At 48.4% G+C, this 13,802-nt stretch overlaps 1 protein-coding gene across 1 annotated transcript in view; it reads left to right on the top strand.

Annotated features, from left to right (window-relative positions):
• Positions 1-8,240, top strand: part of MYH9 (myosin heavy chain 9) — a 70,340-nt gene extending 62,100 nt beyond the window's left edge. The window contains exons 31-41 of the mRNA XM_041481401.1: positions 287-535; positions 1,026-1,238; positions 1,943-2,155; positions 2,505-2,666; positions 3,355-3,483; positions 3,828-3,916; positions 4,125-4,248; positions 5,324-5,532; positions 5,949-6,057; positions 6,354-6,526; positions 6,694-8,240. Of these exons, the coding sequence (XP_041337335.1) occupies positions 287-535; positions 1,026-1,238; positions 1,943-2,155; positions 2,505-2,666; positions 3,355-3,483; positions 3,828-3,916; positions 4,125-4,248; positions 5,324-5,532; positions 5,949-6,057; positions 6,354-6,526; positions 6,694-6,814 (1,791 nt within the window). The 3' untranslated portion in view covers positions 6,815-8,240. The remainder of the gene's footprint in view (positions 1-286; positions 536-1,025; positions 1,239-1,942; positions 2,156-2,504; positions 2,667-3,354; positions 3,484-3,827; positions 3,917-4,124; positions 4,249-5,323; positions 5,533-5,948; positions 6,058-6,353; positions 6,527-6,693) is intronic.
• Positions 8,241-13,802: the final 5,562 nt, after the last annotated feature.

Genomic DNA, 13,802 nt, shown 5'->3' with positions numbered 1-13,802 from the left:
AAGTAAGATTTAAATGCAGAATTGACTTCTAGTAACACAACCTTTCCTGAGCAAGGGTGATATTGCTGATTTGGATGAGAGAAGAAATGAGGAGGTGTCTGATGATAGTCATAGGAAGTGCTTGTAGATTTCTGTCCAGGAATTCCTTTGGGAATTCAGTCATGCAGTATTATCTGAGCAGGGAGTATTACCTTCAGACTCTCTTACTTGAAAGTCCTAAACTTCTGGTGCTGGTAAAGTGCACAGAACATTTTCTGTGGCTTGATGTGCAATCCTGGTCCTTTAGGCAATAGATGCAAAGAAGAAGATGGATGATGGTCTGGGCTGTCTTGAGTCAGCAGAGGAAGCCAGGAAGAAGCTGCAGAAGGACTTGGAGGGCTTGAGCCAGCGATATGAGGAGAAGACAGCTGCATATGACAAGCTGGAAAAAACAAAGACCCGCCTGCAGCAAGAACTGGATGACATTGCTGTGGACTTGGACCATCAGCGGCAGATCGTCTCCAACCTAGAGAAGAAGCAGAAGAAGTTTGATCAGGTATGACTTCAGTCATAAGCATTCAGTAGGTACATCTTGCTGATAGGTCTGCTTTAAGAATCCCTAAGCAATACTGCTTGGAGAATGCATATTTATTTCTGAACTAAGGCAGAGCACACAGAGTGGAGAAAATGCTTTAGTAGAAGTGAATTAATTTTGTTCTATGAATAGGAAGTTAAGCAATGTTCCTTTTCCCAAAGAGATAACATTTATATCAAAACCAAGATTGAGTTTGAAGTGTCATTTGCAAATCATCTCCGAGAAGGTTGAAAAAAATAGGTTGGAGGCCTAGGAAATCAGAGGTTTGTTTATTTGGGGCAGCACAGTTGTTAGAGATGGGATGTGTGCTTCCATCTCTGAAGCTGCATTTTCTTGATTCCTTCTATCCATGGAAGAACACTATTAGGAAGGCCCTGAGGAAAAGATGCATGTTTACCTTGTTAGCAGATGATCAGTAATTTCTCAGAATACTGATGCTGTGCTCTTGTAGCTGTTGGCAGAGGAGAAAACCATCTCTGCCAAGTACGCGGAGGAGCGGGACCGCGCTGAGGCAGAGGCCCGGGAGAAGGAGACCAAGGCCCTGTCCCTGGCCAGAGCCCTGGAAGAAGCCATAGAGCAGAAGGCTGAGATGGAACGACTCAATAAGCAGTTCCGGGCAGAGATGGAAGATCTCATGAGCTCAAAGGACGATGTTGGGAAAAGTGTAAGTATTCAGTTGAAGTGTCCAGGCAGGAAATGTCGCACAGTCGATACTGTTACTTGCGTACTGCAAAAAGCTGATGCCAGTGGTAACACAGAGGAACGTTGTAGAGAATACTGGATACATTGTGAGTTTGTGAATGTTATGTTTGTGTTATGTCAGTGAGTGGTAAAGGTGGGTTGGAAATGACCCAAATGAGGCAGTGGCAAAGCTGAAAATTACCTGATATCCTTGTGGCAGAGATTAAGGTATGGTATGAGCCTGATATGTAAAATACAGCAATTAGCCAGGCAGTGGAAGAAATCACGTCCAATATTTAAAAAAAAAAAAAAAAAAAAAAAAAAAAAAAGAAAAGAAAAGAAATGTTATGTTAATTAAGGAAAATAATAAATTCAGAGGCTAAGAAGTATTTTCTTGTATTCTGTCAGAACCAGAGGTGTCCAGCTCTGGTAAGCCTTCACTAAGTCAGGACTGGGCTGACAAATGCTTTTCTCTTTCTCCCCACCACCACACAAACACACACAACCAGAACTAACAGTCATTGTGGTTCAGACTGGCAGCGTGCATCTGCCCTAATACAAGGGACAGGTGCAGTGTTCTTGTATCCAGTCTGATGTGAGTGGCTGTTCTTAGCCTTTTTTTCTGTTAGGGTAGATTAAATTGTCTGCACTCTCTGCAGAAACCTCATGTGTGGTACTGTATTGTAGGTCCATGAGCTGGAGAAAGCTAAGCGAGCCCTGGAACAGCAGGTGGAGGAGATGAAGACACAGCTGGAAGAGCTGGAGGATGAGCTGCAGGCCACAGAGGATGCCAAACTGCGGCTAGAAGTGAACCAACAGGCTATGAAGGCACAGTTTGACCGGGACCTCCAGGGCCGTGATGAACAGAATGAAGAGAAGAAGAAACAGCTAATCAGACAAGTAAGAACTGCTCTGTAAATCCTCAATGGATTCTGTGCACAATGGCACTTGTGTCCAAAGATGGTCAGGCAGACAGTGCCAATCCAAAGATTGTTGTTAATACTCCAGGCAATATTGCAAAGCTGTGATAGACTTCCTCCCTTGTGTGTGTGATTGTTCCAATAGTCTTTGTCTATCACAGGAACCCATGGGGCTTTATTAGAGAGGAATGTCAGCCCCATCCCCCTGCCAGGGAGAATGAAGACAGGTCACATGCTTGCACTTATGCAGCCTTTGAAAGGGGAATGCGACAAGTGGGTGCTGGGAAAGGAAGGAGCTGAAATGCTGATGCCTCTGCTGCTCCACACAGGTTCGGGAGATGGAGGCAGAACTGGAGGATGAACGAAAACAGCGCTCCATGGCTGTGGCTGCCAGGAAGAAGCTCGAGATGGACCTGAAGGATTTGGAAAGCCATATAGACACTGCTAACAAGAATCGTGAAGAAGCCATCAAGCAGCTGCGCAAACTGCAGGTGAAGTGTTGCAGCTGTTTCAGCTGTCAGGGCAGAGTTTTTACCCAGGGAAATGGGATGCAAAGATTTCACCTTGCCAAAACATTGCACCTGTGTCATAAGAGCAGCAGAATCTTGTAGCAGTTCACTGTGAAAGATTTTTTGGCATTTCAAGCATCCTTCTAACCCCAATCTGCCTGTTTAACTCCCTGGGAGACAAGCTGTAGGCAAAGTCCACTCTAGTGCTTGCTTCAAGATCCATGTTTTTGAAAAGGATTGCAGAGCTGCAAAGCTAGAGGACCTTAAATAACATTTAGGCCTACTCCTGCCCCAAAATGGCTCTGTTGTGCTTTTTAAATTCTTGCAAGCAGTTGTCTGACCTGTTCTTAGGAAAAACTAAATCTTCTGTAGACTGTTCATTCCATTGCTTCACTAGAAAGCTTCCTGTACCTTCCCTTCCCCTCTCCATTTATCTGACAAAACTTTTTTCCTACAAAAAGCAATCGTGTTTTCTTCCATTGATATTTTTACATGTTACTTGTGAAATGCAAAAAGGATGATTCCTTTGTATTTACAGCAATCTTTGTGGTTGCTGAAGAGTAATGAATCCCTATTTCTGTTTTCCATCCATGTTTCCTGTAAGACAAACAAACCACATCTCTTAGTATGAGTGCTCTGAAATTCATCCCTTTCTATTCTCTGTTTTCAGGCACAAATGAAGGATTACATGCGGGAACTGGAGGACACACGTACTTCCAGAGAAGAGATCTTGGCACAGGCCAAAGAAAATGAGAAGAAGCTGAAAAGCATGGAGGCAGAGATGATCCAGTTGCAGGAGGTAATGGAATATGCATCAAAGTCAAGAGATGGTTTGTTTTCTTTGGCCAAGAACTATATGCAGCAGTCTAAGCTGGTGTGTTTATTTCCTTACTTTTGTACTTTTTGCTCTGCTCAAATATGAGGTCCGATTCAAGATGCAGAATTTGGCCCGTTCCTGGCAGCTGCGATAGGAGTGTGCAAAGCAAAGGAATCTGTGGGGTGGACAGAGAACAGGCCATGTCATAGAATTAGCTTTGGATCATGCTGGAGACCGTACCAGCCATTACCAATAACTCCCTTTTCCTATGCTGCATTAATTGGTAGCTTCCTATTGGATCACTGTCTGTCTGGTTTTCATTCCAGGAACTTGCAGCTGCTGAGCGTGCCAAGCGCCAAGCCCAGCAAGAGCGGGATGAGCTGGCTGATGAGATTGCCAACAACAGTGGTAAAGGGTGAGTAATGTTCCCCGTTTGAGGGAGGAGGAGCTGCTGTGAGAAAACACTTCTTGGCCTGTTTTTTTTTAATGTAGACTGCAGCACACACTGTATCCCCTCTGGTCCCTAAAGACTGAGCTAATTTTGTGTACAAGTGGTGAGTTTTCCCCAAGGCATTGATGCCATCAGTGCTGCTTTAATGCTCTCATGACTCTGTGTCCTGTAGAGCACTGGCCATGGAGGAGAAGAGGCGCCTGGAGGCACGGATAGCTCAGCTGGAGGAGGAGTTAGAAGAAGAACAGGGCAACACAGAGATAATCAATGACCGGCTCAAGAAGGCAAATCTCCAGGTACCTGTTCAGGCTGCAGCAGCCCGTGGGAGTTCTCTGGTGTCTGTGAATTGTCCAGCTGTGCTCTGAGCAATGCCAGCAGCTGCCTTGTACACAGTGCAGGCCCTCAGAAGGCCGTAGGTGTGAGCAAGATGAAACAGCTGAATACCACAGTGCAGAAAATAGCAGCCACAATTATGTTAACTCGCTGGCTTTGACCATTTAAAATCACTGGGTAGCTGGAACAATCTCCCAGTTTATTTTAAACCAAACCAACCCCCTCCCAGTCCCTTTTTTCTGTACTAAGGGATATTGAGAAAGATGATCTGTGGCATGCTGCTCCAACTCGACATGCTGAAGAGTGCCACAATGTGTTTGAAAAATTACTTTTCTACCAGTTCTGTGCTGTTTCAAATGGACTGAACATATGAAATTTGTTAGGCTGCTATAGAAACCATGATCTTGATCTGCCTGTTTTGTGCCATATTTTGTCTGCCCAACTTTGAGAGTCGAGCATGCTGTTTTCTTAGCACTCCAAAGCCAATGATCTGGGCTGATGGTTTTCCAAGGGCTTATTAATTCTGGTAGATGAGAGTGTAGTTCTGTACTTGGTTGACTATTAGCCAGAGCCCTGGCTTGGAAGTAGGCAAGTTCTCACCCTTTTACCTCTGAAAGTCAGTATTTTAAAGCTGTTGCTTTGTACTGGAAATAGACAGCAAATAAACAATAAATTAGTAAAGCACATCTATTGAATCCACTTGCCTCAGGATTTTTGTAATTCAGAGACTGATAATTACTGTGTTGAGTGCCAGACCATGGCTTTAGCCCCAGAGAGTGGTGAATGTGATTGGCAAGTTTAGTTAGCCCTAAGAGGAAATTGATAAACCTGTTATTTAAGGAATTACTTTGAAAATCTGGGTAAACTAAGATACTTTGAGAAGTGTCCTGCCTACAGACAGTTCCCTCTGCATCAGAGTTATTCCAAGTATTCAGCTCACCCTCAGGGTCCTTGTTCTTTTTGAGTCTGCGAAATAAATGAGCCTTTCAGCTGGAGCACTGGCTGTGCTGAGGAGTCCTTATCTCTGTCTCCGTGCAGATCGATCAGATGAACGCCGACCTGAACGCTGAGCGCAGCAACGCGCAGAAGAACGAGAACGCTCGCCAGCAGATGGAGCGCCAGAACAAGGAGCTCAAGCTCAAACTGCAGGAGATGGAGAGCGCCGTCAAGTCCAAGTACAAGGCTACCATCACAGCCTTGGAAGCAAAGATAGCACAGCTGGAGGAGCAGTTGGACATGGAGACAAAGTATGTAATAGGAGAAACTCTGTCTGCTTTACAAGCTTCCATCCCTTCTGGGATTTTAAGCTCTTCTTAATTCTTATTTGTCTGAGTGAGAGCTTCATGCTAGGTATACAGGATAGTACAGAAGTAAGATCCTAGCACACCTTCCTTGTTTTTCATAGTAACCACTTACAGCTTCTTCTGAATTCAGCCACTCCTAAAACTGTAGCTGTGGTACACTTGTTGCCCCTCTGTAGCTCTTGTCCTTGTGGCACCAGCCTTTGGTCATTTCTGGGGAACATTGCTTCCCATCCTCTTTTCTTCCTACGTTAAGGAGGACTTTTCCTGTCTTCCTCACTTGTAACTTGCCCAGGTCAGGTGGTCTTGCTGGGGACAGTGGGAGATAAGCTGTTGTCTGAGCCCCCCGTGTTTGTGTTCAGGGAGCGCCAGGCTGCCAGCAAACAGGTGCGCCGTGCCGAGAAGAAGCTGAAAGACATCCTGCTGCAGGTGGATGATGAGAGGCGTAATGCTGAGCAGTTCAAAGATCAGGTGGGTACAGTCACCTGCAGTGTCTGTGAGTCTTCTGGGGGGCAGGCTTTCCCTTCTACAGCCAAGGCATTCACTGTCCTATGGATTTCTCCTCTTCTCTGTCACTGTAATAATTACAAGATGAGATAGATGAAACTGTGATTCTTCTAAAGAAAAACTAGGACCTTTCAAGTCCTAGGCAATCCCCTTCAGAAAGGGAAGAGGGGGCTTTGGAAACTCTGCTTTTTACTGCTCTAACTACTGCAACTCTGGGGAAACACTGAGTTCTTAATGCTTTTTGCCCCGTGCATGCTCAGGCGGACAAGGCAAACATGCGCTTGAAGCAGCTGAAGCGCCAGCTGGAGGAAGCAGAAGAGGAGGCCCAGCGAGCCAATGCATCCCGTAGGAAGCTCCAGCGGGAGCTGGAGGATGCCACCGAAACAGCAGATGCAATGAATAGAGAAGTCAGCTCCCTGAAGAGCAAACTCAGGTAAGGAGGAGCATTTTGTGCCACGCCTTGGCAGCCAGTGCAGCGTGGGCTTTGTGCAGCTGCCCACAGCAAACAGCGGGACCAGGTGTTTCCTCCCCTCATCCCAGAGCCTGCCCTGCCCGTGAGCTCTGTGGAACATTGCTGACGTGCCATGTGTCCTTCCCTAGGCGTGGGGACCTGCCGTTCGTCATGACACGCCGGATGGTCAGGAAGGGAACGGGAGAGTCGGTGTCCGACGAGGAAGTGGATGGCAAGGCAGATGCTGGTGATGCCAAAGCTACTGAATAAGTCCTCCCATTTGACCCAGGTTACATGTGAGGGAGTGACCCACCTACCCTCCCCTCTTCCATTGGACTTTCAGCAAACCCTCTCCTAAATTGGCTGGGAATCTGCAGAACAAGCCCAGGTCTGTGTGTCTGGAGCCATCGGGCATCTGTGTTCCTAGTTTTCTCCTCTTTCCAGTTTCCTAATCCTCTTTGTATTTAATGCCAAAGAGTCAGGGCTCTGAAATTTGACCAGCAGTTTGGCCACTGCAAAGGCCTGTAGAACTGTCTGTGCCATGTCTGCTGGTTAATCCTTACAGGTTGGAGGGAGTGGGGCTAGGGAAAGATTAATTTTGCTGTAAATCTCCTTTTGTCTTCAATTCTAGCTGCAGGGAAGCTTCGTCCTGTCTTCTTTCCCCTCCCTCTTTGTTTGCTTTCGGCAATCATGTTCAGTGACCTCAGACTTCTGCCTCTTTTAATCTGCCCACCCATGTGGTTTGGGAGCAGTTTCAGGAAAAACGGTGTGCTTTGGCCATGGCAATTTGCCCTTTCTTCTTTCATGTGTTTCCAGGGAGGGCTGAAGAGGGAAACTCTTCTTGGGACCACTTACCTGGGGAACTTGCCAAAGTTGTCTTTTTTTTTTTCTTGAGTCTTTTTTTTTTCCCCCATTTTTTTTCTATTTTCCTCCCTTCTTCTTTTTCCTGTCTGGACAGATCTCTGAAGTGCAATGATGTCCTGTTTGTGTCTCTGCCTCTGAGCGGTTTCATCTAAGGTAGTGTGGACCAGTAGTTAATGACAGGCTGGGGGAGCAGAGCAATGTCTTTGTGCTTGTCCAAGAATCTCTGGGGGACCAAATATATTTAATGGTAATAGACAGAATCTAGAGGAATTTAATAGGGTAGTGGGCAGAGGGTGGGATAAGGGGACGGAAATTCCTCTTATTGACCTGTCCAAGCCTCTTGCGCCTGCTCTGTAACCAGGGGTTGGGATTAGTTATTGTGCACCATTGACTAAGAGTATATTAAAAACCCTTTAATCTGCACAGATATATGTAAGGCCTTTGTATTTCTTGTAATAAGTAATTAAGAAAAAAAATAAAGGTCTTTATCACTGCCTTTCTCTTGGGACCATGGTTATATATAGATAGTCTTTACTTTTCTACACCGTACACTGGTTGCTGGATTTACCTGTATTCTTAACCATATTGTATATGCTGCATTTAGACCTACTTATGAGCAAAGTAAGATTTAAATATGAAGCACCATACTGTATGCCTGAAGCGCCCTAATGGAGGAGCCTCTGGTCCCAGATTGCTGTCACAGAAGAATTTAAATTTTTTTATATAATAAAAGTGCCTTAGCATGTGCCTCAGCTGTGTGTCACCACTACAGTCAGTAATGGTTTACTGGTGCTCCACTGATGTTACCAATAAAGATTATCCATGTGCTGCAGTCTGTGCGTGTGTTGCCCTTCCCTCCTTTCCTCCCTGCAATGAAGACCCTGTGCGGCCAGCGAAATTCTACTTTTTGTTACATTTTTGCCAGAAATTGAATAAGAAACTTGTGCCCGTATTCTGGTCTTCCTGGCCCCTTGAAGTGCCACAAGCGCATTCTGGTCCTCCAGCCAGGGCAGGAGAAGCTGGAGTACAACACCAGCAGCTCCGAGCTCGTCCCTCCCATCCTGTGCTGGCGGAGACTCAGCCCTTGCTGAGAAAGTCTGAGCTGGGAGCTGCGGTCGGGCTGGGCCGGGCCCTGGGCGGCAGCGATGGGGAAGGAGGTGCTGGCACTCGGCATGAGGGGCCTGTGCTGCCAGCAGCGGCTGCTGCCAGCGCCGGTCTGGAAAACAAGGAGCAGGGAGGGTGCAGCTTACAGGAAACTCCTTCCCTGGCGAGCACACATGGCTGCTGCCCCTGGCGTTTCTGCCTAACCAGATGTCGGGAGGGGAAAAGGCTTCTCGTTAAGAAACTTCAGTGTAAGTAGAAGTTAAAAAAGCCAAGGGGCAGTGCAGAAGGAGCAGGCACAGTTAACCATGTGTGGGTGCAGTCCCTTTATGAAGGGTCAGTTGAGAATGAGCTGCTTTTGAAGCTGTGTTACATTGGCTGCAGTTTTTGAAAGTCTGGGTAGGGATTAAGGCACGAGGGCTGGATGTGGGTTCTTGATGTGTGGAATATAGGCACTGCTGTGCTGATGTCCTGCATATAGGACTGCTGTTAAAAACAGGACTGGACTTGGTGTCATCTGGGAGGTTACTGATTCAGCTGCTTCAGTCTTTTTCCAGAGTGTTTTCCAGAAACTTGCAGGGTATCTCTGAGACCACTGTGCCCTTTAAATTGCATAGAAATTGCTTTTCCATCCTAGGATCAACTTGAAATGGCACCACTGGCCAGGCACTGCAGTGATCCAGAGCAGAAGCTGTGTGCTGGTGCTGTGAAGACCCTTTTAAGCTCAGGCTGCTTTTTGTGTCCTTAGCCTTGTGCTGTGTGTGCCAGAGCGCTGCTTGCTTGGCTGCCATTCTGTCCTGTGCAAGATGGAAAGAGGCTTGTGTCTCTTTTTTTTTTTTTCAGCTGGCACAGTATTTTTCTTCAGCTTTCCACTTTTTTGTACATCCCCATGGAAGGGACAGAATTAAGTCTCCTATTCACCATTTTCTGCTTTGCAGAGCACAACCTTGAGCCAGGAGATTCCCATAGCTTCACGTTAGTTGCTCTTCTGTGGCTCTCCAGAGCTGGTAAATGCTTCACAGTGGCTTTTCCTGGGATTTTGGGGATGGTCTGAGTGGGTGAATGGTTACAATGGTAGTAAGTGTGGAAGAGAGATTGAGCTGGGACCTTTTCTATGGGGCCTACAAAAGGTAGTTTCTGGAAGTTGTTGCTGGAGCTCTGTTTGTTGTCCGCACCATCCTCCCCCAGGGCTGATCCCAGCACGTGGTGGAAGGGATCTAAATTAGAGGGAAGGGCATAGAGAAGTTGTGAGGAGATGTAAGGGATGAAGTTGATTACAAATATTCCTGTCCCTGCACTGGGCCATTCTGGGCCAAAGGATTGACAACCAGATCATTACAAGTAATAAACCAGCTTTAAAAAAAAAAAAAAAAAAAAAAGTTAAATTGTTGCAGGTTACAGTGTGGCCCTCACCGGCCATTGCAGCAGCACAAGCGAGGGGCAGAGCAACCAGCCCAGCCCCAGGCTCCGGGAAATGGAGGTAAATCACCAGACCTGCAGCAGCATCCTGCGCAAAGAGCCTTCTTTCCTGGGGAGCTGCTGAGTGCTCTGCTTGTTCCTGCTGCAGCTTCCCCCAGGGCAGAGCAAGGACAGTGGCCATTAGAGCCACTTCCAGCTGGGTTCCTGGGCACAGCAGCACTGACCTGCCAGGTTTAGGGTTTAGCTCTCTTCCATTTCTTCCACAAATTGATTTAAGTACCACTTAATGTAAATGGAGAATGAGGGTGCAGATTCAATGGCTGTGGAGTGGGAGTCCTCAGTGACAGGCACTGCAGTGGGGGAGTTAAGGTGCAAATTGCAGCTTTCCCAGCCTAGGGTGTGAGGGAGGTCTCAGAGCAGTGGTTTGAGTGATCTGAAAATAAAATGCCAGCTACCGAGCCAAACTAGAGCTCAGGCAGCTCAGCCTGTTCTGGAGAAGCTGGAGACAATATTCCCAGTTTCAGGACAGAGAGCTAGTACTAGTGGATAAATGCTGTCTGTTTGGGTTTGATTTTGTCTTTTCCTTGATGCTCTAGCAGTGGGAGCAAAAGCAGAAGGAAAAGGATAGCAAAAAAACTAAACCAAAACCTTTTTTGTCCTAAATTCATGACTTCCATCCTTGCTAGCACTTCAAGCCTGTGTGGCTGAGCAGAACAAAGAGCTGAGCAGCCGGGCAGCAAGAGGAAAAGTGAAATGTGAACTGTCTTGAAGCAATGATGGTCTGTTACACGAGAGGAGAGAGGTGCAGGGAGCTGGGTCCCTGCCCTGGGGCAGCCTCCCTCTCTGAGACTTTGAGTTTGGGTAGAATGTACAGAGAAGGACGCTGAAAAGTCAATTAGGTAAAACTACAGCCACTCTTTGGACTGGGCTTGGTTGTACAGGAGGATCACTGAGGGCAGGCCACCTCCTCTGCTCACCTGCAGCAGCTGAGGGTGCGTGCAGGCAGCAGAGCTGTGGGACATGTGCCCTGCAGGAGAGTCTGCCTTGGAGGTTTCACTATTGCTCAGCCCTCCAGCCCTAAGGAAGAGCAAGGGAGGAAGTGGAGGACTGATGATGATGGAGTGGTTGGCCTCACAATGCCGTGTTACTCATAATGTGGTCGCTTGCTGCTAATTAAGCTGGAATTACACTGTGAATGGCTTAATTCAGTACAGCCCTAATTGACTTCTGATGGAATTTGTGCAGAATGTCATGGAAGTGGGTGTTGTGGCAGGGTGTATCACTTGGGACAAATAGACCACTTCCTTAGGCTCCTTTTTAGGAGAAGAGCCATAGCTCAAATCCCTGACCTCATTTAAGACTGAGTTTGAAGGAGGGCTCTGTGGTAAGAAAAAGTCTCATAGACATGAAATTCTGGTGGCAGAGAACGGTGCTGCCAGTGGAGAGATTTGCCTAGAAGTGCAGGGATGCTGTGCTGTACAGCCAAGAGATGTGGGGCAGCCTCCACAAGCTTTGTGAGTGAAGCAGACTTGGTAGAAGAAAGGAAAAAAAATACAACAAACTCTTGGAGCTGTGATCAAAGGAACTTCCTGCTTTTCATTCCCACTGTATCCAGGGAAACATCTCCCTGTGCTGCCTTATAAAGAAACAGCATCGCACAGAAGCTGAGCCCACCTTTCACTTTTCCTCCCCCAAACTCCTGGCACTGAGGCACTCCTGGTGCAGCAGCAAGGGAAGCATCCTTTCTCCTAGCCCAGGCTCTTCCCTTCTGGAATGCTTCACTCAATCCTGAAATGTCCCTGGGATTTGAGAGGATCCTGGCAAAACTTCCCAGCCCTGCAAGCTGCTGGATGGATGCAGCCTGCCCAGACTGCCCCATGGCCAGCAGGCGTGTGTTGAAATCTTGTTTCATTTCCTTCTCAGCACTTCCCCATGGGAGCTGAGAGGGCATGGGGGCTGCATGCACCCTGTCCGTGCTGCCAAGTCCATGCTGGATCAGAGCTGGCTCTTTCAGACCCCATTTCTGCCACCCAAAGCTGCAGGTGCAGGTGCAAGGAGCTCAGCTCTGCAGGAGAGACCAGCTCCAGCCTCAGGTGAGGCTCTCTGCCTAGGTATTAGAGTTGTTGCTAGGATCTGCAGCAGGCTTTGAAGCTGAGGTTATGGGCACAGCCACAACAAGTTTTAATGAGGTAACACAGCCCAATTTGCTGTGCAGGCTTTTGATCCTGTGGGCTGTCGATGTGCTTGTGCAGCTCCCAGCTCGCCAGCTCATCATTTCCAGAAGCACGAGGCACCGGCTGTCTTGCCCTGGTGTGTCCTTGTGGGTAAGGCACAGATAAAGCTCTTGATCAGCTTTTGCTTGAAGCTCAGCTCACCATTTCCCTCTCACCTGTGAAGTTTCTGGGAGGTGACTTCAAGGACATGGCTTATGCTCCAGCATAGATCTGCAGTTAAACTGCAGCGGGACCCGCAGGAGGAAAGGTGCCACGTTTGTGCTGTCTGTGTTTATTCAGGCCCCTGCTGTGAGGCTGGAGGGGATTTATCTGCATCCCAGCACCTCTCCTTTGCTAAGGGAAGTGCTCACCTCTGTGCTGCAGCCAAGGAGTGTGGTTGAGAGGAGGGCTGGCCAGCCCTGCTGCCCTGGAGGGTAACGCAGAGCATCCCTGCAGAGCAGGAGGAAATCACACCGGGACTAAAGCCCCGCCTGCCTCCGAGGTCCTTTGCTGGCACTGCTTCCCTGGGCAGGTGAGAAAACCAGAACTGCTTGAACAGAAAAGGTGCTGGGGCCCAGCACCTGCATGTGTGGGGCTGACTGGTGTGGGGCAGGCAGTCCCACTGTCACCGTGGAAGTGTCAGGACAAGGATGGGAGCAGCAAGTGCAGCATGCTGCCTGCAGGACTGCTCCTCTCACTGGGCACAGCACGGCCCTGAACAAGCAAAGCTTCAGAGGGACACTGAGGAAGAGCCAAGGCTGGCAACACATCCCCATGAAAGGAACTGACAGGTTTGCTTCGGGCAGAGGATGAAAGGGGATTAGGGAGAAAATCACAGAGGGAGACCAGATAACAGCTTCTCTGTGGCTCCTCTCCCATAACCTGGGAGCAAAGAGATATGGGATGGAGAAAGTGGACACCCATTCCATGAATGCAGGGCATAGCAGGGGCAGAGCTGTGTTCAGGATTATCCTGCAGGGTCATGTCAAAGCAGCTTCTCTCCGAAGCAAGATTTCAAGGTCCCAATCCCCTGGGTGGACAGAGCAGTTGTTCCCTGCTCTGCTGTCCAGGATCTGGCAGATCAGTTCCCCAAAATCTTCCCTCTGCATTCCCCTGGCACCTCTGTGAGCTGTGCTAGAGGATGCCTGCTCTCCGTGGGCCGCAGTGCCTCTGGCTTGCCCAGCAGGAGAGGCTGCCTCACGACCCTGCAATGAACTATTAAAAGCAACAAGATGATTAAAATAAACTGTCATGGGACATTCACTCCAAACAGAAAGCATGAGCTGCATTCTGTCGTTTCCCAAGAAAGTTAATCTGCGTTTGCAGGCTGCCATGAAGCTGGGAAGTGCTCAGGCAGTGCTGGTGGGAGCTCCCCCGACTAATTTCTCTACTGGCAAGGTGTGCGGGGGCGGCAGCGCTGCTGTGGGCAGCTGGCTCCGTTTTCCCCTGTCAAACAAAGCCTTTTCCTGGCCACCGGGGTGGAATAAGCAAACACCTCCCAGCAGGCGCCGTGGCGGGAAGAGCTGGCTCTGGATGGCTCTGGAATTGCCCGTGCTCTGCTCCTGGCCGCAGCTGGGCCTTGGCTGTGCTGCTTGGGTGGGAGCCCATGGGGCACCTGTTGGTCACTGTCCCACTTGCTGGGACATCCCACCGAGGCAGAG

Source organism: Pyrgilauda ruficollis, unplaced genomic scaffold, assembly GCF_017590135.1.
Source record: "Pyrgilauda ruficollis isolate IOZ18807 unplaced genomic scaffold, ASM1759013v1 scaffold56, whole genome shotgun sequence".
Classification (NCBI taxonomy): Eukaryota; Metazoa; Chordata; class Aves; order Passeriformes; family Passeridae; genus Pyrgilauda; species Pyrgilauda ruficollis.
This window is presented reverse-complemented; position numbering and strand designations above follow the sequence as displayed.